General features: G+C 36.1%; 1 protein-coding gene across 1 annotated transcript in view; it reads right to left on the bottom strand.

The window, feature by feature from the left end:
- LRRIQ1 (leucine rich repeats and IQ motif containing 1) overlaps window positions 1-16,360 on the bottom strand; it is a 111,652-nt gene that overhangs the window by 68,110 nt on the left and 27,182 nt on the right. The window contains exons 14-17 of the mRNA XM_049792260.1: window positions 14,653-14,829; window positions 6,259-6,735; window positions 3,988-4,126; window positions 1,342-1,461 (exon numbers count right to left, since the gene is read on the bottom strand). Coding sequence (XP_049648217.1) covers window positions 1,342-1,461; window positions 3,988-4,126; window positions 6,259-6,735; window positions 14,653-14,829 — 913 coding nt within the window. The remainder of the gene's footprint in view (window positions 1-1,341; window positions 1,462-3,987; window positions 4,127-6,258; window positions 6,736-14,652; window positions 14,830-16,360) is intronic.

The raw sequence follows: 16,360 nt of genomic DNA, 5'->3' as shown, positions 1-16,360 counted from the left end.
AAGAAGGCTGATACTCAGATGACCGAAGACTGATCAACTGCAAACTGCAGTGCTCCAACTGACAACATATTTGGTTTCATAACTGTCTGTGAGCCATACAAATATGTGATCATAAATAGAATCTAATCCTGCCAGTAGCAGGGCTATCCCATCTGTCTCCTTTGCAAAATTACAGTGGAATATTGACAAATGGCTCTTGCAAAGATGCAGCAGCTGAATAAGCACATTCAGAGAGAAGAGTTCATGAAAAAAAGCCTCAGTCATATCCTCTCAAATGGCCCCATTGCTATCAGTTTTCTTTGCTTTACCTGAAACCTTTAGAAAAAAAAAAGAAGCCAACGAATGTGAACGATTAAGAGAAAGCAGTGCTCCAGACAAATATATAGGTAAGTCATCAACAGCTGCCTTATTACACATACCGAGTCTAGAACTCCCCATGTAGACTGTGTCTTTTGAGGCTATAAAACATAAAATTGGTTTAAAGATTCTTTTCCTCGCTTACTGAATGACAATATTGATCCTGTAGACATTTTTAATTTTTACTTAATTATCACTGAATTCAGTTTTGAATGTGCTGTTATTCCTCAAATTCCTTTGGAGCCTGCTTTTATTTCTTAGTATGGAAACCTCTAAGCCAATTTCAATCGTTTGAAAATGAAAGGACATTATTAACTTTATGTAACTTGTAAAAATTACTAGTAATATTTTCTGGATTTTGTGCATCACAGACATTCTAAGCGTGTTTTTTTCCTGATTTAACTATACTTCTCTTCATAATTTACTACGGTATTCAGACTTGTGATCTTTTTAGCACTTTACCTATAAAACAAAAGAAGAGCTAAAAAGCCTTCTTCACCTTTGGTTTTCGGGGTATGTTTTTTTTTACTGGAATACTGTAACACTGAATCTCAGCTATATTTTCAGCTACATTATTGTTCTCATTGTATCATGAAAATGAACAAAATACTCAAATATTGTTGACATTATAATCTGTTACTAAAATACTAGAAAGCTAAACATTTTAGGAGAAAAGTAGCTGTTTCCTTATTCTCATTTGATTGTCCTTTAACTGTAGAAATACATGGGATTCTACAGTGGGTATGACATTAATAGCACAGTAACTACCAGAGCATCTCAAAGAGTAGAAGGCAATTAATCCATGACAAATGAATTTAAGTGGGCTATATGTACCAAACACTTCTTTATTTCTGGACATCCAACATGTTAATTCTAGCCCTGGTAGTCCTTTCAATTTCTTTTATTTTCAACACCTACATGATTGCTTAAGAAGAATAATATTTATTTTTTACATGTAGTTTTTATGTTAATGATTGTGCTTACCTCGGAAAATATGAAATCATCCACATTTATTTCTTCATAGTCATCCTCCACTTCATCACTTTTAACAGCTGCAAGAGCACTGGCCAGTTTCTTTCGCAAAAGAAAACCCTTCCAAAATGCCTAAACAAAAAATTTAAAGCATGTTATACAAAGCCATAGATCAAACCCAAATCCAGATTCTCTATGTTATCCCATTAGGAAGATAAAACATCTTGGGCCTTGGTTTAATAGCTCAATGATCTGTTTTTTGAACTTTATGTGACATTTAAAACTACAAGACAAATTAAATGCCAGCATATGTCTAAAGCTTAGAGTACTCAAGAGGCTCTCCACAAGTAAGCAGAAAGGAATCCTGCAACTCCCTCAACTACAAACCTGGGTCAACTAATTAATTATTTGACAATTCCTTCAGGGACTATTATAAACTGAAAGGAAAGGCTACGTAAGAAAAAGCTGAGTGTCAACTTTCAAATTACTGAGAATAAAAATACACTTGTACTAAATGTCTTATAGCTTACAAGTAGCAATTCTTGGAGACATCTCATGCAATTGACCCAGGTCAATTACTCTTTCTTAACTGTCTAAGATCTTTATTTAAAAAAAATATTACCAGTGGGCATAATCATATCTAAGAAAAAGGAGCACTTTAGGAATTAAGTGCTAGAAAAAGAGCAAGGGTGTTATCAACACATGCCAAGCTGTAGAATCAGATCCAGGAAAACACTTCAGAGATCAAAATTACATAGATGGAATTACAGAAACTAAATTCAAGACAGCAATTGTCCCCCAAATCAGTGTTTGACATCAGACTTCAAGATACCCATAGCATTTAAAACACCATGCAAAAAAATTTCCACTGTCCTGAAAGGTGTAGTATTGTCCACACTAGATGGCTTTGCAATGAAGGCACCAAAATAGGAAAGGAATCTCATATTTTGGCTTAATGTTTAGCTTATTAATTTTTAGGAAATAATTGTCTAGCTGCATAAATTATTGAAAATTTCACTGGTTTTACATACACAATTTCTGATTATTATAAACATGATTAAATGTATTAGAAATGCTTTCTCATAATTTCATTATTTTCCTACAGATGTTCATAGCCATCCAGATGAAATATCCTGATATTACTGAGTGATCAAATGAGAAATATATTTCATTCAACAAATAGGATTAGTATTTACAAATGCAAAGGAGAAAAGTAATCCTAATGGTATATGCAGAATGATAAACTGTAAGGCAGCTGTTAACACAGATCTATGAAAGCACCAGATCAGTGTTCAGTCATGATCAGAAAGAAAAATTCTGTTAGTAGTTTTTCAGAAACAAGATGAAAACTGTCTTACTGTAAAAATTAGTGATATATCTGCCTATGGAATTCAGTTCTAGTCACTTCTTTAAAAAAAGGTTATAACAGAATGAGGTAAAGGTTCAGAGAGAGATAAAAAGAAGTAGAGAGTAATGTGAAAAGAGACTAAATGGACTAAACTTTTATTTACAAAAGAGTGAATATAAGGATGGATTTAAGAGAGATCTAAAAAATCTATAAAATGCACAGAAGATAAATAGTGAAAGACTATTTTTGTACAAACTTTGCAAATTATCAGGTCTGAAACAAACGACAGGAAGCACATTTGAATCACTATATAAAGTTGTGACACTCATCAATACACAGTAGAGGGCAAATATATAAGTAAGTTAAAAAATGGATTAAATAAGTTTATTGAGATCAACTGTTAATATACTAGCTACACACTATACTCCAGAAACAAACTTTAGCTCAACATCCCAGATAACTGCTGTAATGTGATTCTGTACTTGTCCTTTTTCTTACTACGCACATTTACTAAACATTTTGCTACTGCCCATTTGTTGAATAGATACTAATGAATTACTTGGATTTTCTAAATGGCTCCTATATTACTTTGGCGCTGTTCACATTTTTATAGAAGACTTACAATACTGAATGTTTTTAAGTTAACTTGATCTGAAACCAATACAGTGTCCATTTGCTTAAAAATGTAGAAAAGCCCATGAAACTTGGCAACTTGGCAGTTAAATACTGTATCTGGTTAGCCAACTAAACAGAGCCAAGGCATGGACTACAATTCTTGCACATAGTCATCTATTCCATTTAACTGTTAGCTCAGTATCTACCCACAGGACAGCCCAGGCCATGATCTGTTCCCAATGGCAGTATGGATTCTGTTTTGGGGAGATGGGGAGAGAAGGAAAGAGATGGATAAGTAGAAGAGATGGGAAGAGTAGTTAATTATATAGATATCAGACATGATATACCAGTTACGCAGCATCTGTCAGTTTAATAGCATAGACATACCCCAGTAAGAACATGGGCACAATATGTCTTCAACATAACATTAGAATTAAATCAAGCAAAACTAATTCAGGGGTATACTTGGTCAAAAAAGGGAAAATATTTTTAGGCTTCTAGAAAACTTTTTGTAAAGGCGTCTCTCTCTTAAAAACATCAAGCTTATGCTGATTAAATAAAACAAAAAATGTTTAATTATGAAACTTAAAAAAACCATAAGCAAAAATAGATAGAAGATGACAAGTACATAAAACTAGTAAGATTTTTTTCTTATTAAATTTGCAAAATAAGTAAAAAGAATACCGTAAACCAACCTGGATTAGTGTGGCAGCTTCATGCTTCTGTCTCAAAGTTTCTACAAACTGACGATTCTCTGTTTTGGTGCAGTCAGTTTTCCTCCTGGCATGGTACTGCCGCCAAAGGGACTGGATCACTGATGCTGCCATATGTAGCCTCACAGAGAAATAAATACCTTTATGAATGACATAGCCTCACCAGTACAACTGGATTATCATAGCTGCCAAACTATAACCATAAAACATAGCACTATGGATTGAGACAAATGGAAGGCTCTGCCATTAAACTGTTAAGGAATTACAATCCAAATGTGACATGTATGTTCAGAAACACTGGAGGATATTCACATCACATAACTTTTGAAATCCAATTATCTAAGAGGACTAATCTCTGCTGGGCTCTGTTCCCTGTATATTCACTGGAGAGGAAGAGTCTCCTCAAAGGAAGGATTAGGAGCAGAAGTGGTTTAACAATGACTGAATCAGCTGTTGGAGGGCTCCACTTATCTCCACTGTCCATATAAAAAAAAAACACCAAAGAGAGCCAAATACTGAAAACTGTATGAGACATATCTCCAATGGAGCAAACAGGAAAAACTGAGAAGTGCAATTTCACCTTTTGCCTACTTTTACCTTTCATTTTAACACTAGTGACCACTGGTTATATTTGTACATTTTCGAATTTGCTCATTGTTTTATAAGCACTGATTACAGACTATTTAGATTTGTTCGGTGATAGAGATTTCTAAATATATGTTCAATTAATTTATACTGACGGAGAAAATTTTAATGCCAGCTCTGCATTATGACTTTACTGTCTTGGAATCCTTTTCTCCAGAAAATTATCATTTCGATTGGACAGTGGGTTTAAGAAAAGACATCTAAATTTCCCCCAATCTTTACATATTTTCTTCCCTTGTGCATTGCACCTATTTAAATACAGGAGTACTTTTCAGCAAAAAAGCATACTTCAGAGGTTAAGCCAGAAATTATTTTTTTCCTGAAATGTTTATTAAGTTTACCAACCCCAAAACATGGTTTATTTACAAGCTTTGCATCTATAAAAAGCAGTAGCTGAGTTAACAAACAAACAAACCAACCAACCTCTTCTAATAGTTTGTATTCTGTATTGAAGAGAACTGTCCAACGACAGAGGATGCATTTAGAGACATTAACTAAAAACTCTAAATGAACTATTTCAAAAGGTTTTTTCAGAAGCATTCATCTTCCTTAATAGACTACTGTACTCTTACTTTCAACTTCCTGAGAGGCAATGATGAATTCTATGGTCTTCCTGAATAATAAATTTTATGACAAATTATTAGTGTCTTAAGTACCTACTAAACACTACTGCCCATTTACCATAAGTCATAAGAATAAAGCATAAGAAGCACCTTCCATGCTTACTCTTTGTAGTGTTTTGTTCATGTTCTCAAGACATGTTCTCAAGACATGTATTTTTGAAATTGAATTCTTATGAAATCATAACTGAATTTTTGTACCTTTAGGCAAAAATTTCAGCTTCTGTTTTTCCCTGACCGTACATCCAGAACCATACAAACCAGCAGCAAATGCATTCCCAAGAGGTCATAAACCAGTCTGTTTCATGCGGGAGAATATTTAGGAGCACAGAACAAGTTGAACTGGCCCCTCACCCCTGCCTCTACTTTTAAGAAGCAGGTTGAGGCATGTTGGAGGAGTACCAAGGGCAGGGCAGGCTGTTAGCTCTTCAGTCATCACAACAGCAGGAGACTGGCCTGAGGTCAAGGGAGTAGGATGGTAGATTTAAGCAACTTCTCCCTCTTGCCTTCTAAACAATACTGACTGTAAACTCTGCATAGAGGAATCTTGAACGTCTAATGAATAGTATAGCAAAAAAGCTTTACAGTAGTTTGTAGTTTAAACTGCCCCAAAATTCCTGCAAACCACCCAGCATTTTCATCCCTAATGTTGTATGTGTCATTGAATTGGTGTCATAAATTTATTGCAAAAAAAGAAGGAAAAGGTAGGAAGCTGAGGAAAGTTTCCAAATTCTCTTACTATACAGCATTTTTAAATTAAGTACATACATATGGATATTAATTAATAATAATAACTAAAGTGTTGGAATACCAAAAAGGATTGTTGTTAATATGTCTAGTGTGCATCACCTTAAAATAACTCTTTATTGTCTAATAAGCTTAAAAATACTGTTAGGTCAAGTTCTGTGCCTCTGTTTTAAACAAGAAACCCTCACTCCTATTGCCTATCCGTATAATTCATTTGAAAGCAATCTGACATCTGCCTTACCTTTCTGTATCATTCTCAAGATGCTGAAGATTTCTTCCTGTATTCCTTGCTGCTATCACTGACTCTTGCAATGTGAGTTGGGCTGACATGTTATTGTTGCCTTTGCTCTCCCCACTGTAATTAACACAAGATTCAGTGCTCTTGTGCTTCACTCTCTGATCTTCTTTATTTTCCTTTTGGTGCACAGGTACGGAGGAGTTAATGAATGTGGCCTGAATATGGCCAGTAGTAATCCATCTTTCCGAAGGATCCAACAAGACCTGTTTATTTTCTGTCGCACCCATGATAAAGAGGGTATTTTCCTGTAGGCAGCCAGGGGATGTTTGCTTTAAATGATTTTGCAGTGCTTCTGGTCCATCTCTGTCAGTAACGTTTAGTTCACCATACTCATGTGCATATCGATGTTTAATACTAAGTTTCATCAACTGATTAAAATACCAGCATTGTCCCTGTGCAGAATCAATAGAAGAGCCAATCCTGAAAAAAAGACAAAAATGTTTTTATGTGTGTTTCAGACTGTAAGAATGCTTTTTAAAAAATATATTCCCTCTATTATTCTCTATACTACCTTGTATTTTCAAGTATCCTTACAAATTTCCATATCCTTACAGTGAATAGTAATTACTCTGATTGAAAACCAGTTTCAGTATTTATAAATATTAATTGCATTCTTCTTTTTTTGGCAGTATTTAAAACATATTCATATATATTAGATTGCTTATTTTACTCTTTTTAAAAAAAAAAAGCTTTCAGTCTGTTTGAAACAGGCACTAGGGCTTGCATTTCACTATTAATTTTCTGTGTGGTTAGAAGCACATGAAGCCGAAAACTTTTGAGGATTTGAAGCAATTTTGTTACAAATCCCGTAATAGCCTTAATAATCCAATTTTATCCAGAAACTATGAAAGCTAATATAAAAATAAGAGTAATTTTAAAATTTAGATTAGAACTACAGCAACAAACCCCAAACTTCGATTCAAAACAACAAACCGCAATGCCTAGGGAGAATTTAGGAAAACAGAAACTTTTAAGTATAGATATTTTTATCAATATAAGGGAAAATGCTAGACTGAAGCAACATTAACGTAAGAAGTCTGGCTCTGATTAGTTCTTTGTGCTACACCATCTAAATAGCAAGGATGAGTAAGAGCAAATATGAACCAATTGTTACAGATTCAGAAGGCTGGCTGTATTTGGACAATGTTTGTCCGTTGTATTAGGTAGCAGGTACTTTTGGAACCACAAAAATATTTTCCTTTGATAGCATAGATAGATGCAGAGATCTGTAATCTGGAGCTATTTTCAGAGAAGCACAAAGTGAATTCTAGGTCAGCAATCCAAGACAAAAAGTAGAAATAAGATTGATCCTCTTGGGAGTCTGGAAAAATCAGGCCCTAAGATTACCATTTGAATAACAGGATTTTCCTTCCTGTTCATCATTGATGAACGGTGAAGCTTCTATAAGGTTTTATTGTGAAAAGACTCTTTACCCATATAACTATTTCCTCTAGTAAAGTTCAACCAAGAACTTTTTAGATTTTTAAGAACATACAGAATCAGAACTCACAAAAGTAAAAAAGATTCCAACTCTTCCTCTGCTAGTGCAACTTCAGTGCTATTGGACAAAACATGAATGGCTAAAGTGGAAGGCAAAAAACCACACAGCCTAATTACACAACTCACTGGGCATTAGATGCACATTTGATTGCCCATTATGTAACATTACTCCTACTCCTGTTCATTCCACAAATATGACAATTCATAAAAATATTTAAACCAAGGCATATATTTGCTTAAGGATCTAACAAATTCTAGCTGTCTCCTACTACACAGTAAGAATAGTAATTTCTTCAACATTAAATACTTAAAGCATTAGTTAAATACTTTAGTTAAGTACTTTAAATTAGTTAATTATTTAAGAAGATAAATTTGGTAGAAAATCATTACCAAAATTCTGCAAAACATACTGTGGTGAGAAGAAAAAAAAAGAAAAAAAAGAAGAAAACCTGAAAATTCATGCTCACCTTTTTTTTCTTTGGTTTGTTTTAGTTCAGTTTGTTTGTTTATTTGAGGGCTAAAATATTGTGGAAAAACCCCAGAACGTTTTATATATTGGGAAAAATAAACTTCTGTATGAAAAGTATATCCTGAGTATACTTGTTCATTCTCAAAAAACAGAAACAAAGAAAAATAAAACACCACAACAGTGAACAGAGTAGGGTACGTGTGCATCCTCTCTTTTTGACAGCTGCAGGGGCATCTCAAGCAGCTGTTTCACCTTTCCAGTCGCTATGAATGTGGCAAGCAGAAATGGGAGCGGAGGTTGAAGGCAATTGAAAATTCAGGCAGTGACTGACTGTGTGATCACCAGGGATCATCTGTTACTTTTTTCACAGAAGCTGCTTTTGGGCAGCTTTTCCAAGCAGTGGTTGCAAAATACAGTCTTGTTGCCGTGGGCATGCACCCTATCTCCTAGCTGGCACGTTCCCTGGCAATCCACAACTATACTCTGATTTTGTAGGATTTTTAGGCTGCCCTCTGTGTATCAGTGGTTTTCCTTTTAGGCAGTCAGATCAGCCTAAGTTTCAAGAAACTACAAAGGAAGCTGTAGTGACATCTCAGAGAATTATGAGCAATGAAGTGGCTTGGTAACTGTATTTGGGGTTCTCCTGCAAAGGTGAAGCTCCAAAGCACAAATGACTAATATAAAGACGGGGCCTGACTACTAGGTGGCAGTCGGCTTGGTGGCTCCCTTTGGTGAACAGGGATTTCAGGCAGCTTTAGAGAAAAAAAGAACTAATCAACAGACTTAGGGTAGAGCTATCCTATCAATGCACTGCAGCTTTCTCTGTGTCTCAAAAGGACTGCATTGTTGATACCAGAGACGTGCTCCTGAAGATTGCTTATTCAAACCACAGGAAGGAAGCTGCTATAACAGAAAATATGCAGGACTGATTTACTTCTTTAAAAGAAAAAAACACATATGAGGAAAGAGAGAAGACAAAGTAAGAAATATGACAGTATTAAGACTTTTGATACCACAATATTTCCCTTTCAGTTAATGTAAAATGGTTGTTTGCTTTTCAGACCTTTTTTGGCATTATAAGTCAAGGAGTCTGGTCACACTAACTCTTCTGGAATTGCTTCGTGGTTAAGATACAACCAAGGTTTTAAGCATTAATTGGCATCCAGACAGAACAAGAAATGGGATTATCCTGATGGAAGCACCAGTATCCAAACTGCCTAGCTGCTTCATATGTAATGAAATGTAGATGAATACAGCAGTCTTGCTACAGCAAAATTTTTATGGCTTCCAGCTTTGACCAGCATTTCCTTCATGTTCTATGGCTACCCACAGCTTTATTTTGATCTTCACAAGTGAAAGTAATTTATGCCATACGTAAATTTTAGCATAGCCAAAAGGATGCATTACTTTTGCAGTGGGAGAAAGGGATAATAAGCCAGAAGAGGAGGGGATGGGTCTTTCACAGCAATGTACATATGTGCTAGAATAGCAGCCCCAATAGTACCTGAAGACCAAGATATTATTTCCACGAACAAATGCTAAGAGCAAAAAGCTACCTTAAGCTTTCTAACCAAAAAGATACCTCTCAACTTGTGCTAGGATTTTCCAGAGACTTTGAGGAAAGATAAAAGCATTAGAATCAGATTTTAATCTATTTGGAAATTCAAGTCAGGCACTTATTAATGACTGCTACAACTTCAGTCCTAACAATCGACCAAGAGTATCCATCACTGTCTTCTTGGTAAATTTAGATGAAACCCTGCTCAGTTTCACATGCGGTGTTTGGGGAGGGAAGAGTAGAGGTGGGGAGGAGCAAACTCCCACTGACACCACCTAGGATGTGTAAGGACCTGTGCACAGGCTGACCTAACAGATATGGAAAAGGACAAGTTATTCATCCTTAAAAGCCTTTCAGTGGAGTTTAAATCAGCCAAAATGTTGCCACTTAAAAAGTTTAAGGTGGCAGTGGAAGCTTGCTTACAGAGCTGACACATTTTGTCTAGAACTCCCTACCACAATTGCATCTGTAATGACTGCCAGGTTATTCAAAGAGCATTTTTTCAGAATGATACAGTAAAAATTGGATGGAAAAGTCAGCAGAACAAACCTCTCTGAGGCAAAAGGGACAGTGGACAAACAAGATGGTTCCAATCAGCAATGGCAGTTCTCTCCTGGCCATTGCAGCTAAATCATAAATAATATTCTACCCCTTTCTGTGCTAGTTTGCGTGCTAAAGTTTCGCTTAATGTCATATTTTTCCCTTTGCAGCTCTACTGTGATTTTCATAATCACATGATACATGGAATATTCAAATAGTACGCTCCAATTTTAACTAAGCTTTTGTTTGTAATAATGTGGTAAAATCTAATTTGTCTTCGGGGAAACTTCTACAAGCATCATTACTGACGTTCAACTGCAGGTTACAAAAGTCCCTTACAAAGAGGTCACTGTTTACATATTCTTTCCTGCAATACCATTTATGAAATTCCTGTCATTTTCACTGTATTATACATTCAGGATTTATAAAGTTCAAGTTCCACTAGCCAGACATCTGCATATCTGATGACTGAAAGCAAATTACTGCAGCCACAGTGTCATATTACTTTTTAATATGATTACTCACTACAAGACATCTAAAGATTATGTGACAGAAAGCATTTATTAGAATAGAGAAATTTAATTTTAAAATATGTTTCAGTCTTAAGCATGCAAGAACAGTGAAGTTTCAGGCAGAAACAGCACAGACAATTTAATTGGGCAGCAGTGGTGTATGAAACATGGATTAGGGAAGCAAGCAGTGATTACTTTTGGCAGCTTACATACTTGAGGTCGCACCTACAGGGGCTCATAACTTAGCAAGATGTGAAACAGACAGAAGTTTGCTCTATTGTTGGCCTGTTCTTTAGCAACGTCACATCAATTCAGTCAAAGTATTGCAGTATGTCCACATAATAGCTATGCTGTTAAGGCTCATATACAAACAAGTTGTTTAGAGTTCCTTTTAAGACCTGCAGTTTCCAACGGTTTTCAAATAATCCATAAATTGTAGTTTTAGTAAAAATAAAACATAGGTGGTTTTAACACACAAGAAATTCATTTTAAGACTAAATTTGATACAAGATGTTCAACCACGTCGAAGTTACCATTTAAAAGATTATGAATGAATTCTCAAAACCTTAAAAAACCCCACAACCCACCCCACATCCCCACACCCCCCAAACCCAAACCACACATTCAGGAAAGAAGGGTCATCTACATAATTTCTTCTTCCCACTATTGTTCTTCTCAAACATCTGCAAGCTCTTTTAAACAAAACTTACACAGAATCAGAGAAAAATTCTCCACTGAAGGAACCCCAGGAGGTCTCTAGTCCAACCTCCTGCTTCAAAGCTGCGTTAGCTCCAAGATCAGACCAGGTTGCTCAGAGCTTTATCCAGTCAGGTCTTGAAAACCTCCAAGAACAGAGACTGCACAACCCCTCTGGGCAGCCTGTTGCCATTCATCACTGTCCTACTGTGCAAAGGTTTCTTCTTATGTCTGGTTGTACTGGGTCTGGCTGGGATGGAATTAATTCTCATTCTAGCTGCCCATATGGTGCTGTGTTTTAGATTTGTGACTGCAACTGTATTGATAAAACACTAACGTTTTGCTGAACAGTGCTTGGACAGAGTCAAGGCCTTCTCTGTCCCGCTCAGCAGGTAGGCTAGGAGTGGGCAGGAGGATGGGAAGGGACACAGCCAAGACAGCTGACCTGAACTGACCAAAACTATATTCCATGCCATATAACATCGTGCTCAGCAATAAAACTTGAGGGGGGGGGGAGTCTTGCCAAGGTGGCCATTGCTCAGAGAATAGCTGGGCATCCGTCTGCTGGTGGGATGAGGTGAATGATTGCTTTGCATCACTTGGTTGCTCGCTTTTTTCTTTTTTCTTTTTTTTTATTTCCTCCCCTCTTTCCTTCACTTATTAAACTGTCTTTATCTCAATCCACAGGTTTTTCTTGCTTCTGGTCTTCTGATTCTCTCTCCCATCCTGCTGGTGCAGGGGGGAGTAGTGAGCAAGCAGCTAGTGGGTGCTGAGTTACTGGCTGGAATCAACCCACCACACCAGTCTGAACCTCTCTTGATTCAGCATAGGTTCTTGTTGCTCATCCTCCTGTCATGCATCACTGCAAACAGCCTGGCTCTGTCTTGTTGAGCATGTGCTTGAACCCCCAACCATCTTAGGGGCCATGTGCCAAACTTGTTCCAGTTTGTCAATGTCTTTTTATGTATTGGTGACCCAAAATACAGGCCACAGTATTCTAGATATGAGCTAACAAGGGCTGAAGAGAGGGAAATAATAACTTCTCTCAACCTATCAGCTATGTTCCTGTAGATATAGCCCAGGATGTTCTTAACTTTCTTTGGTACCAGGGCACACTGCTGACTCATGTTCAGTTTCTTATCTATCCAGATCCAAAAGTCGTTTTCAGCAGAGACACTTCTCAGCCAGCCAGTACCAGTCTGTATTGTTGCAAGGGGTCACTCCTTCCAAGGTAAAGAACTTTGCATTTTTCCATGTTAAATTCACAAGTCTCCTGTTACCCTGTCTCTCCAGCTTGCCTAGGTCCTTCTGAACAGTAGCCCTGTCCTCAGGCATGTAAACAGTTTCTTCCAAATTGTTGTCACCTGCAAGCATGGTAAGCATGCACTCCATCTCCTGCTCCTTGATAAAGATGTTAGAAGGACAAGTCAGCCTCCACAAAGTAGCACGAGCCATTAACTATTAATAGTTAATGGATGGTCTGAGCCTGACTGCCCAACAAATTTCTTACCTGTCTAGCTGTCCATTCATGCAGACCATGGTTAAATAAGTCATTAAATTTTGTGAATATCATCTTTCTGTCCCATTTTTTACCATCTTGCAGAAATGTATGTGAAGGTTAGGTCCTTAGATTCTACTACAGCTCTCTCACAAGTCATATCCTAATTAGAGATTGGCATTTTTTTCTGCAAAGGATACTGATGAAACAGATCTTAAATCTCAGACATAAGAAAATTTTCTCTACCAGAAAGTAGTACTTTTTTTTGCCTCTCCTTTTTTCCTTTTAAGAAAAAGAATGAACACTATTTCAAAATGGTAAATAGATTAGGAAGTATCAGCTTCCCACCTGCAAACCAGAAGCCAAAAATCACAGAAGTGGAGAAGACTTGTCTTTAGAGTTTAATGGAGTAACATATGAGTTCTAGGAGCCACCTAGAAGTTAGATGTGTCATACAAAACTGCACTATATAATTTTTCCCAAACTACTTTCAAACTAATTCTTAATACGAACCTCTTTTCAAATAAATCTGTTTTGTGAGCTTTGAAGATTTCTTGCAGCTTAGGAACAGCCAATAATACATCAATGTAATAACCTGTTAGGTAGTAATAAGACACCATGGATATACAGGCTTAAATGTAAATGTAAACCAGCTAGTTTCTGAAGAAAACATGGGTACTTTTTCTGAACCAACAAAGTACACAAGGAGAAGTTCAGACTAAAGCATTGTCAAACATCACATGCTTCACCCGCTCTGGGATAATGTTCAGTAGCTGGCAGGATCAGGGAAACTATCTTTCCAAACAGCAGCAGACAAGCTGGATATTAAAAGGACTACAAGGATATTGTGAACCTGCTAGGAAATGAAAAGAAACTAAGAAAGAAGAAAACATGCAATATTACCAAGTGTGAAAACATCAGAAGTTTGAGCTATTTACATATCGCAAAGTGATGAAAACATACCAGATATAAATGATAAATTACCACTTGCAATGTCTAAGCTGAAGTCACTGGACAACTTGCCATGGTAATAATGATAAAGGTAGTAAATCAGACAAAATCAAAGACCTGTAAACAGAGTCACCTAATCCACTACTTTAAGAGAAAAGAGGTCAAATCTTTTGCAATCATTTAGAACATGAATAATACAGACATGGAAAACAAATGCAGGAAAAAAATAGAGCACATTGCACCAACAGCCAAACTAGGTTTGATTAAGCTAAAGCTGGAAGTCATGTTAGTATGACTATACCACTTTCAGGATTTAAGCTACTATTCCTGCATATCACTGTACTTTGTTGTGTGTATGAATTCATTCAACTACTACTAAGTGAAGGTTTTGACCCACCTGCTTTCTCAAACTTAAACAAAGTCAAGGCCCACATATTCAAGTATCTGAAATACTCTGCACTGAAGTCAATGACTAACTGAAGTCTAATCTCTTTCTTAACATAACACATTTCCAGGCTAAAAGCTAAGTAGAAATCATAAGACACCAAGAAATACACTAATAATACATGAAAACATATTTCTGAACACAGTTTATATTCACATAAATACATACCGCAGTTCAGCAGCCTTTTTTTTCAGTAGAACATTTTCTTCAATTTGAACTTGACAAAATTCCAGAAAGGTTCTTGATTTTGATCCTGCGATTCTTTCAGTTGTGGGTAAAGAATGATAGTTTAAGATTTCACCATCAAGAAACTGTAAACTAGGGAGAACCTTACACAAGGAAGGCCTGAGAAAAGAAAAAGTCATAATTAGCTTTATGAAAAAACCCTAATGCTAAAACTCCCATTTTATTCATATAACAAAAGAGAACATGATAATAGTTCTCTAAGTATTTGTATACATTTTTCCTTACTTCATGTGTTAATATATTAACTAAAACTTTATTCTTAATAAACCACAGAACTTAGCAAGATTTCTTAATACTTTGTTGGTATGAAGACAGCTGCTGAATTACTGACCCCATGGAGGTCAATGGCAACATTCTCAATTCATTAGAGCTAGTGTTTTACCTACTCAAACAATAACAGGAAAATTTTACACACTTGTGCATAGGCACCTGTAATGCATTTGATTTGAGGCAACACAGCAAACTAAATCATAGGATTAAGATATAGTACTGATTTTGCTGACACATTGAAAGGTTTAGATTTAAAAACTGCACAGAATACTATACATTGTAAGTCTTACTCGCTTTACAATTTGCATATACCACATAAAGCAATATGATATTCAGTATGACTGACAGGAAAAAAATCCACTTTTGAAATATTGAATTTGGGTCAGTGAAAGGGATGACAGTAGAGATGACATATCCTTGCTATGAAAAGAACAGCTGGGGCCACTGATGTAGGAAAAAAACATGTGTGAGAAACTTATCTACTGATTTTAAAAAAATGGTATCATCAGTGCTCTCTCTTTTAGGTTACTGTGAAATATAAACTAGTACTGCAACCTTGTTTCACATATTTTTTATACCAGACCAAATTTGCTGAAAGTTTTAAGACTGCAAAATTATTCAAATCAATACATCAACATTCAATATTTTCATTAAGTTAGTTTTAAGTAACACTTAGGAACTCTTGAAAGAATACTTATTGTAGGCTCTAAGTCCCCTTATTATTCAAAAAGATAATATTGTTTTCAAAATTTTAGAACTCCCTGGCTATTCCCTGTTAAGGTAAAGGACTATTACTAAAGCTCAGACAATACACACCAAGTTTAAAATCAGAGAAAGTTTCTATGACTGAGTTAGAATATCCCAAAATATAGCTCAACAGAATAGAATAGTAGGTTTTTGCAAATATAAAACTTTCCTTCTCTACTGCCCATTAATGTAAGAGTAACACTGTCTGAAATACATTTGGAATAAAACAATGGGTTTAGATAGACAATCCCTGAACACATAGACAGGAATTACCAAAGCTGATGCTGAGTAGTGATACAACAAAAAAGTGCCATATCAAAGTTGATTGATGCTGGAAGTATTGTGTCTTAGAGCTGTGGGATCTCAATACTAGTTTTTCCAGCTGGGTTTCTCCTGGTGAAGGGCTGAGTCAATATTTCATTTAGTGAAAACTTCCTGGTGAATATTCTGTCACTTAAGAGGCTCTATTAATCATTACAGCATTGAAACACAGTCCCCTAGGAGTGCTCAGACTGATCCCAGGGTTTAATTTTTAAAAAGCAATTTCTTACTACTTCACTTTTGTTGGTGTTATCGCTGGCTGGACATGAAAGTACAAAACCGATTGGGAAAT

This window comes from Accipiter gentilis, chromosome 34, assembly GCF_929443795.1.
Source record: "Accipiter gentilis chromosome 34, bAccGen1.1, whole genome shotgun sequence".
NCBI classification, from domain to species: domain Eukaryota; kingdom Metazoa; phylum Chordata; class Aves; order Accipitriformes; family Accipitridae; genus Astur; species Astur gentilis.
This window is presented reverse-complemented; position numbering and strand designations above follow the sequence as displayed.